The 17,514-nt window shown below is 32.2% G+C and overlaps 4 protein-coding genes across 4 annotated transcripts; 3 read left to right on the top strand and 1 right to left on the bottom strand.

The window, feature by feature from the left end:
- The first annotated feature begins 735 nt into the window (after positions 1-735).
- On the top strand, positions 736-3,961 carry LOC143349474 (uncharacterized). Its single transcript, XM_076780761.1, has 3 exons — positions 736-951; positions 1,429-1,540; positions 1,645-3,961. Exons 2-3 carry the CDS (start codon positions 1,519-1,521, stop codon positions 3,525-3,527), a joined length of 1,905 nt encoding a protein of 634 aa, XP_076636876.1. The 5' UTR covers positions 736-951; positions 1,429-1,518; the 3' UTR covers positions 3,528-3,961.
- Positions 3,962-4,483: 522 nt separating this feature from the next.
- On the top strand, positions 4,484-8,186 carry LOC143349472 (protein sel-1 homolog 1-like). The gene is made up of 7 exons (XM_076780759.1): positions 4,484-4,804; positions 5,198-5,688; positions 5,767-6,014; positions 6,152-6,631; positions 6,783-7,011; positions 7,133-7,539; positions 7,664-8,186. The coding sequence occupies exons 2-7, from the start codon at positions 5,241-5,243 to the stop codon at positions 8,087-8,089; spliced, it is 2,238 nt and encodes a 745-aa protein (XP_076636874.1). The 5' UTR covers positions 4,484-4,804; positions 5,198-5,240; the 3' UTR covers positions 8,090-8,186.
- A 986-nt stretch (positions 8,187-9,172) lies between these two features.
- On the top strand, positions 9,173-15,689 carry Rab8 (RAS oncogene family member Rab8). The gene is made up of 4 exons (XM_076780774.1): positions 9,173-9,662; positions 10,967-11,027; positions 11,230-11,575; positions 13,557-15,689. Exons 1-4 carry the CDS (start codon positions 9,539-9,541, stop codon positions 13,653-13,655), a joined length of 630 nt encoding a protein of 209 aa, XP_076636889.1. The 5' UTR covers positions 9,173-9,538; the 3' UTR covers positions 13,656-15,689.
- LOC143349587 (uncharacterized) lies at positions 15,476-16,715 on the bottom strand. The gene is made up of 4 exons (XM_076780931.1): positions 16,629-16,715; positions 16,141-16,532; positions 15,662-15,896; positions 15,476-15,589 (listed from the first exon to the last, which is right to left on the bottom strand). Exons 1-4 carry the CDS (start codon positions 16,713-16,715, stop codon positions 15,476-15,478), a joined length of 828 nt encoding a protein of 275 aa, XP_076637046.1.
- Positions 16,716-17,514: the final 799 nt, after the last annotated feature.

Below are 17,514 nucleotides of genomic sequence, written 5' to 3'. Positions count from 1 at the left end.
AGTTTGTTTAATAGATAATAAGAATAAAGCAGAATTCTCCATACCTTCTAAAGAGCTGTATTTGTTAGTGTTTTACGGCTATAACCTAATGATTCAACTATTTCACGACAAACTTGGATGTTTTAGCACCAGAGGGCCTGAGGTCGATAAATAAGCGCCATCTAGCGTTGAAGGTAACGAACTATTCCACGACAAACTTGAGCGTTTTAGCACCAGGGGGTTTGAGGTCGAAAAATAAGCGCCATCTATCGTTGATAATAACGAACTATTCCACGACAAATTTGGGCGGCTCTCTCGACTCCGACGTGGTGGTCCGAAATTACTTCGGGTCGCTTCGGAGAATCGAGGAAGAGAATATGTATCAGTTTGCCTTTGTCGACTATCCGAAACTCCACGAGCTCACGTACGCGTAATCTGGCACGTGTGGGTAGTGCACCGGGTACTGAATCTGGTATCTCTGGTTCACATCCATTCATTCTTGTTCCTCGTAATGGAATTCTTAGAAATCACTTCCCGCTATAATTGTCCGGATTTGGTTTCGATCACAGGCATTAAAGCGGGCATTATTGTGACTAGATATTGTAACTAAATACAGGAAAGCAGAATGTTCCGTTTTTTCATTGGTAGAATTCGCGTCAACAATCTCATTCTACCAATCGGAAATCAGAACGTATTTAGCTCCCTCTACGCATTTGTCTATGGATGTGAACTATTTGCGCCAATCGTACGGTAAAATCCCAGTCTGATCACGGTGACTTCCCCGAGTTCGATACGCATTATCTTCTTTTTAGTATCGTAGCACGTTACGAAGTTAATCAGTTCTTTGGAAGAATTCTTGAACGTAGTATCGAGACGTAGTATCGAGTGCAACAATATTACTATTGTTGCACTTATTTGAAGTAATTTTATTAACAATCATTGTTCTACAATTGAAACCAAGCTAATGTAACTGTAAGTATTTTTTACACATATTGAATTAAGTTTACATGTAATTGTTGGAGAAAATTCTTTGTGGCCTATGTTATTCGTTATATAAATTAAAGTGTATTGAATATTGAAACGAAATGAAGTATTCTACATCTATTCAGATATTTAATAGAAAATTAATATTGGGTATTGGTTTGTCAAAATCAAAGATAATAACATATTAAGGAACAGATGAAACTGTGTATATGCTCTAGAGGTCGTACCAACACAAGTGTACAAAAGTGAAAACATAAGTAAAAATAAATCAACTATTAACGGTAGTTTAAAAAAAAAAATTATAAATATTAAATATTATAAATCCCTTTTCAAAAAAATCAAAATAATATTGTACCTTGAGGATATATTTCTTATCTTATCATTATAAATTTAATGATAAGTAGTATAGGTAAATCTCTTTGTGAAAGATTATTGTTTGATAATTATCCTTTGTTACAATTGTAGATTTTTAACTCTTTACATCAAGAATATAAATGTAGATAAATATCCAAGTAGTTCTATGCGAAGACATAATTTTTGGAGAAAGAAGACATCATGAATAATAATAAGAATAAAGGTAAAGTAATTTCTTCCTTAAACAATTTAATATTATAAGATTATACGATAATAACATTTTTTTGTATTGTTCTTGTTTGATGCTGCTGATATGCAACACTATAGTTCAGGAACTGAATTACGAGCAACAGGTTGCATATGATAAACTATATGAATTGCTTAAGGAAGAGCAGATCATCTTAATTGATGCTCCAAGTGGAACTGGTAAAACTTTTATGTTGTCCATTTTGGCAGCATCATATTATAATTACAGTCAGAACATATCAGCACCAGTACAGTTTATTACTTTCACACGAAATCAGGCTAGCAAAATTTTATTAACAAAATTTGATGCATATACTTATATGTCTTATAGTATGCGTAACTTTCGTTTGTCATATAATTTTGCATCTCATATGTTTCAAAAAAGTGATAATATTGTTGGAGTACTTTATCAGCTAATTACATATGCCAAAAGCTACGTTCATGTCAGTAATCTTATAAAAATTATTATTTTGGATACATACACTGTAACCTCACCACTGCTGTTAATTTTGCTGTGTATAGTGTCGTTCAAAAACAATATAAAATTAATTTTTTCTGGAGATAAAATGCAGCCTGGTGCTGTCCCTTCTTGTTCACTTCACAACAGAAACAATTCATACATTATGAATATACTTAGTGATGACACAATAGACATATTAAGCCCAAATATGCGGTCATTTGACAATAACTTTAAATGTAAACTATCACTTTTTCGTGAAAAGTTTGAGAATTACAAGTCTGAAAGCAATGTTCCTTTTTATTTCAATTTGCGATACTTACTATACTGCCTTTTTCGACCAAAATATTTCACTGAAGAGCGTTTCGATACTATTTACATGGCTCAGTATCATTATGACATTACGCTTCGTTCGTATCGTTTAATAGAACACTTGAAATCTACTAAAAAAGACTACGTTGTAGAACCATTTTATCTAAACGATGGTAAAATTATACCTATGGATTATGCCACTGGTATACCTGTAAGAAACAACAAGAAAAATAAATTTTTACCTGGTTTACTTTTGGTAAAAGGTTGCCAATACGTACACATAAACGAAAAAGGCGTGCACAACATTGTTCGCCTGGAAGAAATGATTTATAAAGACAAGAAGTTGCAGTCTCTTGTTGTTCGTTCCATAAACGACAAATATTCTAGTTCAGAGATAGTTGAACGTTGTGATCTTTCTTATTATCAAATTCTACCGGCATATCGTGAGTGGTTACTGGATCTTGCTGGTTCTACACGAACCTTACGGCAATTCCCTTTGTACATATGTTCGTTGACGTACCACTCAAGTATAGGGCGTACAATCACGAACGAGGTAGAATTTAATACCATTACTTCTGTATTTGGTTATTCTGTTACTGCTAACGCAGTTTACGTTGGTCTTTGCTCTATGACTGACGAATCTACCATACACAAAATCCATGCTGAAGACGATCTTCTAAGCTTTGTGGTGACAGAATATATGGAAAATGAACGAGAAGATAAAGAATTTTATTACCATTGTCCGCCAAATAGAAACCGCGATGAAATTCTGCAATACATTTTTCTAGCAGGCAGAAACGAATTCATAGATCAAATTAAATGGAACACTGTGACTAGTATAAAATCTTTCGAAAAGGAACCATCATCTGACGCTTATTTACGTATACAACGTAACGTGTATGATGAAAAACCAAAAAAAGAAGAGAAACCAACATTGTTAATGGAAGTTGCAAAATTTGTTAAGTGTAATAAAAATGTGATTCTCGATATAATTAAAGCAATACCTAATGAACATTCCAGTGAAGCTGGGAAAAAGAAAAAAACAACGGAAAATCACAAAGAATCTATACCTAAAAAAGCTAAGAAAAAGAAAACTAAATCAACAGTGGAGGATTACAAAAACTCAGAGGCATATATTTTGTTAAAAAAGGCATATGATGATTGGATTTCTGGTAACAAAAAAAATGAAGAATAATTTTTAGATTACCTCTAATATTATTAATATTAACTTTCATGGACATGTTTTGATAACAGCTGCAAAAATATTTAATAAAAGATATAGGGTCCAATTTAGAAAATTAAACATGACTATCATAGGGCTTAATAGGGTCAGTGCAAGATTATATACCAATCGTTACAATGGGTCCTCAATATCATACATTTGTTTGAAACATTTTTCTATATCATGCATAGTTTTTGAGATACTTATATGTTTTAAATGAAACGAACACCTTATGTATTATTATTGTTATTTTACTTTTTATTGCTATTTAAAGCATAGTGATAGTTTTATTTATTAGTTTATTATTACATAGTTTTGATGTTCTTTAAATAAGTTTTATTACATGTTTTTGTATAATTCTGCGAATGAGAAATGAATAATACATATATTTTATTTAAATCCTCTAATTTGTATTCAAAACATTTTTTCTTTTTTTAAGTTTTGTTTTCGAAATATTTTGTTGTTTACGTTCAAGTGGCATATCCTGTATAGACATTTTGCTTTTTTCATTATACAGTAATGCCCACTTAAGTGTCCGCGTTCGGGACTAACCGCGGTCGTTTAAGTGGGTAAAAGTGCGGTCACTTAAGAGGGCACAAGAGGGCACTACTGTACATTTCTATTAATAAAGAAAATGTCACCTGTATAAATTTCAGTGCAAGGCTGGAAACAGACGAGCAGCTTTTCCCGTTGCGATATAGCAGCGATTCTATGTTTTTCCTTGCCTTCCGATTGAGAACAACCAAGGCAGACATAAAAACGCTGATTTTGTCTTTCTTGTTGATCATTTAAGGGTTATGTTAAACATGTATAAATAATTGCACATTATTAATAAAAAGATTTAACTTCTTCAGGTTCGAGATTTTATCTTTTGCTTAGTTTCAATGAAAAAGAACCGATATTTACGTGCATATTAACGTGCAGGTTGCTTCAGTTGTCTAAAGCAGAGTATATGACCATTAAAATTTTCGAAAACAAACATCTGTATAACAGCTGATTCATTGATAGTTGAAAATGCAATGTGTTCTGATATTCGATAGTTGAAGTAAATTATAAAACAATATTAGTTTAGCATGAAAAATCTTATCTTTAGAAATAATCACGAGAAATCAGTAGCGCAATAACTGAAGATGTGCGTTGACGTGTCTCAATGACGTAACTTTGTCTTTCTGCTATGAAAAGTCGAATTTTCGAGAAACATACTACAAAATGAACTCAAGAAGGTTCTCACCGGTCTGTTCGAACTAAAAGTAAGAAATTAAATATTTCTTTTACTTTGAAATAATATTTTTTCCTTCTTATATGTTGTTTATCAAAATTTAGGTTATAGTACGTAAAGAATATATCTTTGTAATTATTGTGTACAAAGAATGTTGATATGTCAAATATATTTTCTAAAGTGAAGTTTTATTGTTGTTGTACTTATGAAATAGATATTTTGATTTATATAGTGAAAGATGTAGTTTATGGAAAAGGTTTTACAACAGCAATTTAGGTATATTCCTAGCAAACGGACCGTTCACCGATCGGGGTTAGGTCTGGGTTAGATTTAGTTTCTTTTAATGTTTAATTTTTATCTATAAAAGTTTTTAATATGTAAACAAGAAAAATGTTAAAATATAATTTTTTTCATTCACATTAAGATTAGTTCATTGGTAGAAGTACAATAAGAATTCAACCAACAAAATGAAGCTACGGAAGGAGTTACTTTTACTCTTACTGGTTATGTCTGCTTCGTCCGAACTGGAAGTTTCCAAGAAAAGATCTGAGGCTTCTGATGAAGAAACAGAAAGAGATGTCAGTTTGGAAGAGAATAGGTTTGAACATTTGCAAGAACTAAAGGTTTTGCATGATACTATTTTAAAGATGGTACCAGTTTCTGAGCCGTATCTTAGCGAAAAAATTACAAAAAGAAAAGAAGAAGTAGAAAATGAACCAAAAACTAAAGAAGAAAGTTCTGTTATGAGAAATGTTTGGATGAAGGCAATGTTAGCACAGACTAAGAATATAGACTTACCAAATAGTAATAATTTAAGAATCGAGGAAGAAAAACCTGAAGCATGGAATGAAGAAGAGTTACTTGAACTCTATAACGAAGAGACTCAGGAACCACTTACACCGGAACAACAAGAGGGTAATTTTATACACAATTTCTAAATGGTATTTAATATCATTACACTGGAATTGAAACAATTTTTATTTTAATTTTTAGCGGAGCAAATATATAGAAAAGCACAGCGACTTTTGAACACCACACGGCCTAATAAAGCAGAAGCCTACGAATTGTTAACATCTGCTGCAATTCTTGGTCATCGTGAAGCTAGATCTATGTTGGCATGGGTTCAGTTGCTAGGGATGCAATTTGGTCCAACTTCTTTCTGGACATCTAGTCAAGACATTCCAGCTGCCTATCGAACGTTTAAAGAACTTTCTGAAACTGGGTTACCATCTGCTCATATGGTGCATAAATCTTATAATTATTCACATATAAGATAAGAATATCAATAGGCTAATGAATTACTGATTGAAGGCTACAGTCATAAATTATAAATTATAAATTATTATAATTTCATTACTTACGCACAAATGTTTTCTAGGGCATGGGATTTTTATATGCAACAGGATTAGGTGGAGTAAACGCTTCACAGGCTAAGGCACTTCTTCATTATACAGCAGCAGCTCTAGGTGGGGATACTCGTGCACAAATGGCTTTGGGTTATCGTTATTGGGCTGGTGTCACGACACCAGCTTCGTGCGAGAAAGCTTTAGACTTTTACCGTAGAGTTGCTAATAAGGTTGCAGAGGAAGTTTCTTTTAGCGGAGGGCTAGTTGTTCAACGAGTTAGACTTCTAGATGAACATGAAAATCTTGGATACAACTCGGGAATTCTTGATCAGGATTTGATAGAATACTATCAGTTGCTAGCGAAAAAAGGAGACATGCTGGTTCAAGTTGGATTGGGGCAGTTACATTATCAGGGTAGCAGAGGTGTTCCATTAGATCATGTAAGAGCCATGCATTATTTTCAACATGCTGCTGATGCTGGAAATCACGTTGCTATGGCCTATCTTGGAAAGGTACCATGAATATTGAATTTATATGAACAGTAGTGTCCACTTACGTGTCCGCGCTCGGGACCAGCCGTGGACGCTCAAGTGGACACTACTATATTTGTGTTAGCTAATACAGTGCTAATTTTACATTTGATAATGCATTATTGTTTTCTAGATTTATTTAGAGGGTAATGACATAGTGGAGCAGGATAATAAAATGGCATACAAATATTTTAAAAAAGCTGCAGAGCTTGGAAATCCTGTTGGACAAAGTGGTTTGGGACTAATGTATCTTTATGGAAGGGGGGTTGAAAGAGATACCGTAAAAGCTCTTAAATATTTTAGTCAAGCTGCAGAGCAGGGATGGGTCGATGGACAACTTCAACTTGGCAACATGTATTTCAGTATGCTATCTTATCTTCTATTCCTATTAATTATATAGAATGTGATTACAAAGAATACTTGTATTCAGTAAATTACTTATGACTTTATGTATGATTAATTAATAACTGTATTACTTAATAGGTGGAACAGGTGTAAAACGCGATTACAAATTAGCGAACAAGTACTTCAATTTGGCTAGTCAATCTGGTCATGTTTTGGCATATTATAACTTAGCACAAATGCATGCTACTGGAACAGGCATGATGCGTAGTTGCACAACTGCTGTTGAACTTTTAAAAACTGTTGCTGAAAGAGGCAGATGGAGTGATCGGCTAGTGGTTGCTCATACAGATTACAAAGAAGGTCGAATCAACGAGGCTTTCGTCAACTTTGCTCTCCTTGCAGAAATGGGTTATGATGTTGCACAGAGTAATGCTGCATTTATACTCGATAAAGGAGAAACTACGATATTGTCGGAAGAGGAAGGATTGGTTAGGGCGCTTGCTCTGTGGGCCAGAGCTGCTTCACAAGGATACTCTGCTGCTCTGGTATTTATAATAAAATAGCTACTTATAATTTAGTCTTTATCAACTTGTATCAGTTTATTTATGGAATCACATTTTAGAAGTTAGGAGGCTTTTGCCGACATTTACAAATTATTAATTATAATAGGTCAAACTAGGAGATGCACATTATTATGGTAAAGGAACGAAAGTTGACTATGAGGCTGCAGCTAGTCATTATCGATCAGCTTCTGAGCAACAACCTAATGCGCAAGCAATGTTTAATCTTGGATATATGCACGAACGTGGTTTGGGTTTAGCAAGGGATCGACATTTAGCTAAGCGATGTTACGATCTTGCAGCAGAAGCCAGTCCAGATGCCAAAATTCCTGTAGCATTGGCTCTTATCAAACTCTCTTTCCTTTTTGGTTTAGATTACCTACAAGAGTTTAGCCTTGTTGATCATCTGAATAAATGGGACCAGCTCTTGGGCCAGAACTGGGATTTATATCTCATAGGAATGCTCACTGGCATGCTCAGTTTAATAATTTACTTCCGTAGGCCACAGCCACCACCTCCGCCTAGAATTAATTAATACTTAATTATTTTTGTTTCAATCCTTTTCTTTCTTTTAGATGAAGTCAAGTTTGTTACTAATGGTTCATAAATACACGCACGTGCGTGCACATCGATATGTTGTTTTTATTGAACCACCTTATTTGCACAAGAACATTTTAATCTCTATGAGTGTGTGCTTTTTCGAAATGTTTACGTTTTAATTTGCATTAGGTGAACAGATATATGTATTTGCCGGAAAACAGTGTGAACAATGACCGCTTTCTCGTATATTACTAAGGAAGATGCACTGCTTACATACGTCTATTCAAAGTATCTGTATACATTATTGATTTTGAGAAATTCAAAAAATCGGGGTCTGTTCTATCGTTTTGTCGCGGAGTGTATATTCTGTGATAATTATATTTTAATTTCAATTTTATAGTGTTTGGATAAAATCTGAAAGAGAAAGAGAAAATAATAATCCTGCAATTGTTGAAGGATCTTCTAATGAAGTCATTGTCATTAAAAAAACCGAAGGAAGCTGAAACGTGTAGGTGTTTAATGGGCATCTAGCCGACCTGTTCAGGTGTGCTTATCAAGTTGATCGGAACGTGTGTAGTCGCTTTACTGTGATGAAAACAGACCATTATTATTTAGACAAAACATTAAAATGAACAAATTTTAACTGTTCAGATTCTTACAATTCAAGTAAAAAAAGAAAGTCATTTATGGAGGAATCATTCAGAAAAGGAGGCACTTGTCCAGACTCGCGCATTGGCCATGCATTTGTGGAAGTTAAATCATAGAGGCATTCATTAAAAAAAAGCAAGACCACAGAATCTTATATGTACATATACATTGCAAGGCTGGTTAGTTCTTTTAAAGCAAAGGCATTGGGTATGAATATATTAATATTTATTTAAATAAAAGCTCATTTGAATTTGTCCAACTTTATTTACGATATATGTATATGAATTATAAACAATACCACTTGTATCGCACGAGTATTGAAACCAAATGTAACTTCGGTTCTACATGAACGCGCCATAATGTTTCTTCGCGTGAGGATGCAGCTTAATCTTGACACACGTGTTGCGTATGCGTATACACACGCGCGCATCACCTGTGGTGCGGTCAGAAGGCTGGCCACAACACTAAAGAAAAAGTTGTACTTACCGATGGCTGTCATCGCTTTTTCTGACAGATGTTTTTACGTGTCCTATTACGCGAGTTTTGCCCTATCCGAACAGATTCCAGCAGAAATTCTTCCTTTAAACTTTCTGTAAACTCAGTTTTATCTCGATAAACAGAATCGCAAAACGAAGTGTGCTCGTTTAAGTTTAAAGGGTGCCTCATCGGAATTCCAAGGATCACGATCACTTGAAAAGATCGTCGCCCGAAGGGCTCAGAGAATAAAAAAAAGAATAAAAGTAGTGTGAACGGAAACACGTGAAAAAGAGAGAGAGAGAGACTGAAAACAAAGGGTATGGCGAAGACGTATGATTATTTGTTCAAGTTATTGCTGATTGGTGACTCAGGGGTCGGCAAGACGTCCGTTCTCTTCAGGTTCTCTGAAGATGCTTTCAATACGACCTTCATCTCAACTATTGGTAACTATCTCCGTTTTGTTCCATTTTTCTACCATTTTATTGCCTTCTCTTTTTCCTTTTTTTTTATTTATTTACTCTTGATTAGCAAGTTTTAAAAAAGTACACTCAAGCATCACAGTAGAATTTCCTGACAAAAGTTTTAAATTATCTATAAAGTTTTATGTTTGGATGAAGGTTTGTCATCAATAGTATGCTTTTAAGCAAGTGCTTAAGATTTTAAAAGCATACAACCTGTTACTAGATTTTTTGTGATTCTGTTCATGTAGGAGAAGTTTTAAACATTTCTCAGTGTATCCGATCTTCTGAAAACACTCATTAATTTTTATAGAATATTAAACTGTAAAAATATTTAATTTAAGATGGTGTAAAATTTCATGCATTATAATGATATAGTTGTATCGTGTTATTTGTGTATTTACAACTATTTAACTAAATTACAATATAATATTATATTTAATTTATTTAAACACATATGTAGACTAATATTTAAACCACTCTGTATTATCAGTTGTATTTATTCATACTTTTGCTAATTGATTATTGCTACGTTTCTTTGCTTGCATGTGTATATATAGAAATATCATATATATTTATGTATTTCTTATTAATGATCTTTTATTTGAATCTATTAATATTTAATTTTATATGTAAACATTAAAGCTATATTTGACACGTATTGTGTTAATATTGTCAAAATATATATATTGACTTAATTATTTTCTTATTATAGTTAATATGATTTTATACAGACCAGTAAAATCTTTCATTCTTTCTACATAGAAACCTTTGCTATTTCTGTTTATTTATTTGAGATATAAAGTTTAATTGCCAAGTATATAAAGTCTTAATAGAATAATAAGTAGTGTTATGTTGTTCATTCTTTTGTCCTTGCTTTTTTGTCTGTTTATTTTTTTACTTCAACTGTGTAGGTATTTACCAACTTATATTTTTAATTAGATTTTTGGTACACCCTGTAGGGATATATGTATACATATATGTCATGTATGCATATTTATTTATCTGTTGCTTTGTCCTAATCCCTCTTATGCACAATATCTGTTATTATGAATCATTGTAACTTATAGCTTTTAAAAGATTATCTGAAATTCATATATTAATAATTGTAGAAGTTTATTACAAAAATAACTTTTATTATCCTTTTTTATATTTTTAAACATGTAATACTAATATGAAATCATCAATAATAGGAAATGTGTACATATAAGATGATTATCCTTTTATTTATGTGCATATATTATTTTACTTTCTCATATATAAGTTATACACTTGTTCGTTATTTTCAGGAATTGATTTTAAAATCAGAACAATAGAATTGGATGGCAAGAAAATAAAATTACAAATATGGTATGTAATGTATATTTCAATCTAAATATTAAACTCAAAAGAGCAGATAATATCTAAATTAGTTCCCTTTAAATCACCTCTCTTTACAAAAGTAAAATATTTTATAAACAATGTTTCAAATAAAATATTTTGTTTAACAAGTTTTTTAACAATTTAATAATATAGTCTTTTAATACAATAATTTTTTCACAACATTTTAAAGGGATACAGCAGGTCAGGAAAGGTTTCGTACAATAACTACAGCATACTATCGTGGTGCAATGGGAATAATGTTAGTTTATGACGCGACTAACGAGAAGAGCTTTGAGAATATAAAAAATTGGATTAGAAACATTGAAGAAAATGCATCAGCGGATGTTGAGAAAATGCTATTGGGCAATAAGTGTGAACTTACAGAAAAACGGCAGGTTTCGAGAGAACGAGGAGAGCAGCTTGCAGTCGAGTATGGAATTAAATTTATGGAAACTTCTGCTAAATCCAGCATTAATGTTGAAGAGGCGTTTTACACTCTAGCACGAGATATTAAGGCCAAGATGGAGAAGAAACTGGTAAGTACTTTTTCACAATACATTATTGTTCTTCTCATATATTTTTCTTATATTTCAAGTACTAAACTAAATAAGAAAAGATTGAAAACTTTTATTCGTATTATTATAGAATACAAATAATTCAAATTGTGTCATTTAACAAAGTATTAAAGACTGTAGATTGTTAACAGCCTTCTGGTGGTGGTAGTGGTTGAGGAAAAAATGAACTCCCATTTTTCTTTTTAATGTTAAAGTTGAATGTTCGTTTTGTGTTCTATTGTTACTTATAATTTGACATTATAAATTTTGCAAAAATGTTTCATTCCTCTCCTATTTTTTATATCTTTTTCGTCTCTTTTGTTGCAAACACCCCATAACTTTTAGATGAAACGTCCATTTTGTTCCATGTAAGAAGTGTTAATAATATAAAGTATACTTTGTAAGATAATATTCCATTGCACACACTTTGATAGCTAGAGTAAATAAAATCATCGACTGTAAACAATTGGGGTGTAATCTATTAGATTAGATATGTGTAACTACAGATCCATAGGTGTGGCCTGTGTAATACTTGATAGGATATGTTAAAGGGTAGATATATGTATAATCGTACTTTCATAAAAAATTTAAAAAAAATGTGCATATATATATATTTTAAGATTTTCGAAATAAAATACATATTTCTGGTGATAGAATTATAGAACACTTTATATGTATATAAAATGGTAAAAAGAAACATTTATTAATATAAATTTGTTTAGCGCTTTTACATTGAAATATTACAGTCGCTGTTTTTATTTACTCATCGAGTCAATATATTATTGCATAATATAATATAACATATAATTATATATTGATTAACCACTGTCTTTTTTGTTTCCTGTGTCTATTTCTCTGTGTTTGGTGCGGGTCGGTATCGGCAGAAGGTAACTCTTTACCACTCTATGTATTCTTTTTGCATATTCACTTGCAATTTAATTGTTTATCATTGATGTGTCGTAATGTATTAAGTTATATGAAATTGTTCTGTAATTTTTAATTGCTATAGTTCATGCTTAGCTTGTACTAAATTAATTTGTCACATTTATTCAATGTAAACGGTAATTACACTTGAATTAAAAAAATTTTATCTCTTCTCAGTTATGCTTTTATTAGAGGTATGCAAAGTTTAGGGCAGGTAATTCTTAATCCCGCACATTTCTAACTTTTATTCATTGAGACAGTATTTAATGCCTACACATTACATACTGTCATAACTTTCTGTCTACCTTGTCTTACATAATCATGTTTATGTTAGTACCTTATGCACCTATACATCTACATATAAATGTATAAGCATATGTAGCGAACACGACGAACATTGCGTTTAATATGCATTCATTTGTTTTTAACAATCAATATTGCTTCTATGTCAAAACTGTACTCCATTAATATTTTCGATTTATAATTGATAAATTTATTCTTTGCAGAAAAGGTATTCTTATAAAACATAATACATGTATAAAATATCTTAAATATATTGCTAAGTCTACTATAATATTAGATTCGGCCACACTTGGGAAAAATTTTAATGGGAGATTCTAGGGGTAAAAATAAGACGAAAATCAAGAATACCAATTTGTTGATCGAGGCTTCATTAAAAAATTATTAACGTTTAAAGTTAAAGTGTGCAGACTATCGTGCGCACGCAGCTGTTTGCAGATTGCCGTTCTAGAGGCGGAACTTGAAACGTTAATAACCTTTTAACAAAGCCTCGATCAACAAATTAGTATTCTTGATTTTCGTCTTATTTTGGTTCCTAGAATCTCCCATTAAAATTTTTCCCAGGGCTAGCTGAACACTCTGTATATGTATACATATTTCTCAGTGTAGCAGTTTACATTTTTCTTTGTCCTGCAGCAAAGTTTGCTGGACTATTTTCAATATTGATTGTCATGTTTGTCCGTAGATATGTTATGTAAAAAAGAAAAAAATGTTTAATAATGAAAATACTTTGGTACAGGAAGCGTCAAATCCACCGAAGGGAGGCGGACATCAGCTGAAAGCATCTGAGCCACAGAGGAAGCCACCAAGTTGGCTTGCACGATGCTCCATACTCTGACCCTTCGGTCGACGCAACCTCAACCGTCACCCTCTACTCTTTACCGTCGGTCTCCTTCGCTCGCTTCACGATGCGAGTCCTTCTGTGATTTTACTCCTTGACAGCCACCTTCGTTTCCCTCCGACGCTACCGGTCTCTCTTTTTTACTGATTAATCATAGGAGCTCTTTTATCCTGGAGGAGAAACTCACCTTACTCTCATAAGAAAAACATATTTAAAGATTAAAGGAAACGATCGCGGATTGTGATAATTTTTGATAATTTTCTAACGATGTTAAAGCGAGTGGGAAACGTAAATCCGAAGATACGACTGTAATCTTACCCCTTTACTCATTTCGCGATAATGGAGATAATATAACAAATTGAACTCGGGATGCAATTTACTGAACAATTTGTCTGTGGTTAAATAATTGTGACAACTAATAGAATCCATAATTGAGGAGGATAATTTCAATTAATAACATGATCAACGAATAATTTAGAAGTTTGATAAAACTAGTATTGTATGTATATTGAAAATTGCATATCCAATAAGTTTTGTGCAATTCTTTTTTTTTATTTAGCGGAATATATAGTTGCATTACGTTGTTGTAAAATTATTTTATTTACAAAACGACTAAAGTAGGGTAAAACAAGAATAAAGTAATAAATGTTAACGTACAAGTTGAGCATTTGCGAGAGCAATAAAAATATTTGAAAATACTGTTTTTATTTACATAATATTTATATAAATTATTCAACATATCTTCAAAGAGATTAAAATTGAAAGCATATTAAAAAAGACAAAAGATATTTATTTTGTAGTACGTACTACAAAGTTTCTCCTCCATTTTTCAAATAATCAAGGGATACGATCGATTTTTAACATATATTTGCATTAACCTTATTTAAACGAACCGAAAAGGAGAAAATTTCTTTCATGAATGAGAAATTTTTTCTTTTTTTAAGTAGTTTCAGCTATCTGTTTATAAAAAAAAAAAAAAAGAAGGGGGTACGGATAGGTAAACAATGGGCGGTCATTTTTTATATATAAATATATAAGTAAATATACTTATATATATATACATCTGTATGTATACATATGTATGTATGCGTATATGTATATACACGCGCTCGTGCTCGCGCGCGCGCGCATACACACACACACCACACACAGACAGACACACACAATAATACACAGACATACACACGCTGTCAAGTTAGCTTTTTCACCGAATCGAAGGGGAATCTTCATTAATTAACTCATTAATTAATTAGCGCAATTTCCGGTCTCAAAGAAAAAACTCTTTCGATTTTATTTCATTTCTCTTTCTTTTTATTGTTGAAGTAATTAAAAAAAAAAGGTGGAACACGGAATTTGTCTTCGTTTGAAACGCTTGTTGTAATAGTTTTTCGAGGAAACAGAGGCTTCTCCTTTTTTTTTATACAAGAAAAAGGGATTCCGATCTGTTTCCACTTATACTTAAATATACGATTATTATAATACATTTTATATTAATCCTATTCGTTTACTTTTATTGTCGAAACCCGTCTGTCCTTAATCTTAGACGATCAGTTATTATTTTTAGTATCGTTTTTCATCCTTATCTTTAACAACGTTACTATTAGTTGTAAGGAATGTTATAATTCCATTAATGTGTTATTAATATTATTATGTTTAATACCAATTTCTCGCATAGTCTTGGACTGTAAGAATACGTGTAAAACAAGTTTTTTCAAATGAAATAACAAATCGAGATTTTTTCGATTAACTGTTCGATTCAATGTACACAATATTGGTATCTAAGTAACAAACGAACAAATTGAAAAAGCAACAAATAGTTACTTGGTAGTATTGTGTTTATGAGACAACTCTTGGAAAATTTTGTTTAAATTTTCTTCAATTGCTGTGGAATTTTGCGTCTTAGATTTCAATTCCATTGACATTTCTTTTAACTGAAATAGAATGAATAGTATAAATACTATAACGATGATTTAATTACCTATTAAATTGCAGTATAAGCATACCTTGAATAATAAGGTTTCTATTTCTGGATGTAGTTTATCATTAGTAGATAATGCTTTCAATTTGTTTGTTGAGAATGAAATTAGCTTGTGTCGTAAATTCTTTATTTCTGTTCTATTTTGTTCATGTATCGCATAAGAACAAAGACCAAACGTTTGCAGCCGTTTGTTTAAACAAATTATAGATCTACTGCTTTCTAGTAAATATTTCTGTTCCTTTGATATTTTAGCAATATTCCTAAAACGATAAAAGACAGAAATAGTCATAAAAGTATATTATTATTTACTCTGAATTAATAATACTAAGCATTGAAATGTACTCTATCAAATGCTCTTGTGCTATGTTAAAAATAAGTAGTATTGATCGAAAATATGATTTTAAGTAATGAAACATTTCAGAGATATTTCCATTCTAATATGTAAAGTGGACACTGTAACCAGCATTTCTGACTTGGCGAGTGTAAATACGTATATTTTCTTACATGTCGATATTTGCGATAATTTTTTCATTGTCATTTTTCAATTTAATCAATGCCTTTTCTAGTTCCACTTTTTTACGTATTTCTCGCCCTAGCGTGTTCTCTAAACATGCTATTTTCATTTTAAATGTAGCGGCTTCCGTTTGACTCGAAAGTGTTTCCTTTACTAAAATGTCACGTTCTTTGATCACGCTGTCGTAGTTAATTAATACATTTGAATAATTAATTTTATCGCGTATTTTCTCTTCTTCTAATCGGTTAATCGTGTCCACTGCTAATTTTAAACGAGCTCGCAGATCATGCGATATTCTTCGTTCGTTCTGTAAAAGTGATTCTTTCGAGCAGAGCTCCTCGCATATTAGAAAATGTTTCTTTTCTAATTTGTCCAATTCTTTCTGAAAAATATAATTTCCAAGTTTGCTACTAATATACTAACATATTTCTTTTGCAGAAATTATCAGAAATATCATAGACGAAGTATACGGTCGTACAGTGTGTTGTTGAATTTCGTAAATTATATCGCAAAATTTATTCTCGAAGTGAAGAATGTTTGGTGCATTCAATTGAATGTTTTCCATTGTCTGAAACTTGACTCAATCTATTTACTAACAAAGAGGTTCAAAATTAGAAATGACATCACAGTCTATATATTCGATTTCTCGAAATAAATTAAATTTAGTAATATATTAATTTGTTCAAAAATCGCATACACTTGGGGTACCATCTATGACAAAATGTCCAAGTTTGTCGAGAAATAGTTTGTTTTTTCCGATGCCAGATGACACAGCAGAATACGCATGAGTCGTCGTCTAGTGTCGAAGACAACGAACTATTTCTCGACAAGCTTGGGCATTCTGCCGTAGATGTCGATGCAGTCGTTTATCTAACAGTAGATTCCTTCTTTATTATAAAAATAAACTTTGGGTTAAATTTATTAAATTCACCGTTGTATATACTCTCAAGTTGATGTGTATTAGAAATAAACATAGAAATTACAAATACGCGTTACAGTGTCAGAAAGCAAAAGTTTCCTGTAGAACTTTTCATGCAATTACTCGTGACAAGTTGAATGTCGATTTTGAGGGGTACCTTTGACCCCCTTATTCGGCTATAGCCTTTGATACGATGAGTTAGATTGATTCATCGTGCAAGAATTCCACTGTGACGAATAGGTTGTCAGTTAATTCATCACGGGTTGCACGCGTGCGAAACGGTAGTCCCCCATGGTTTGATTCGCCATCGGGTTATCTAATCTTGCGTTCCGGATATATTCAATATTTTACGGGGAACGCATATATGAGTTATAGTTAGTCTCCCCTCGGTGGGGTACGAATAGTTGAATTTCAAATCCTCGAATTCCGCTCGATCCTTCGGAAG

This window comes from Colletes latitarsis, chromosome 13 (genome assembly GCF_051014445.1).
Source record: "Colletes latitarsis isolate SP2378_abdomen chromosome 13, iyColLati1, whole genome shotgun sequence".
Lineage (NCBI taxonomy): Eukaryota > Metazoa > Arthropoda > Insecta > Hymenoptera > Colletidae > Colletes > Colletes latitarsis.
The sequence above is the reverse complement of the archived record's forward strand: the minus strand, read 5'-3'. Positions and strand labels throughout refer to the sequence as shown.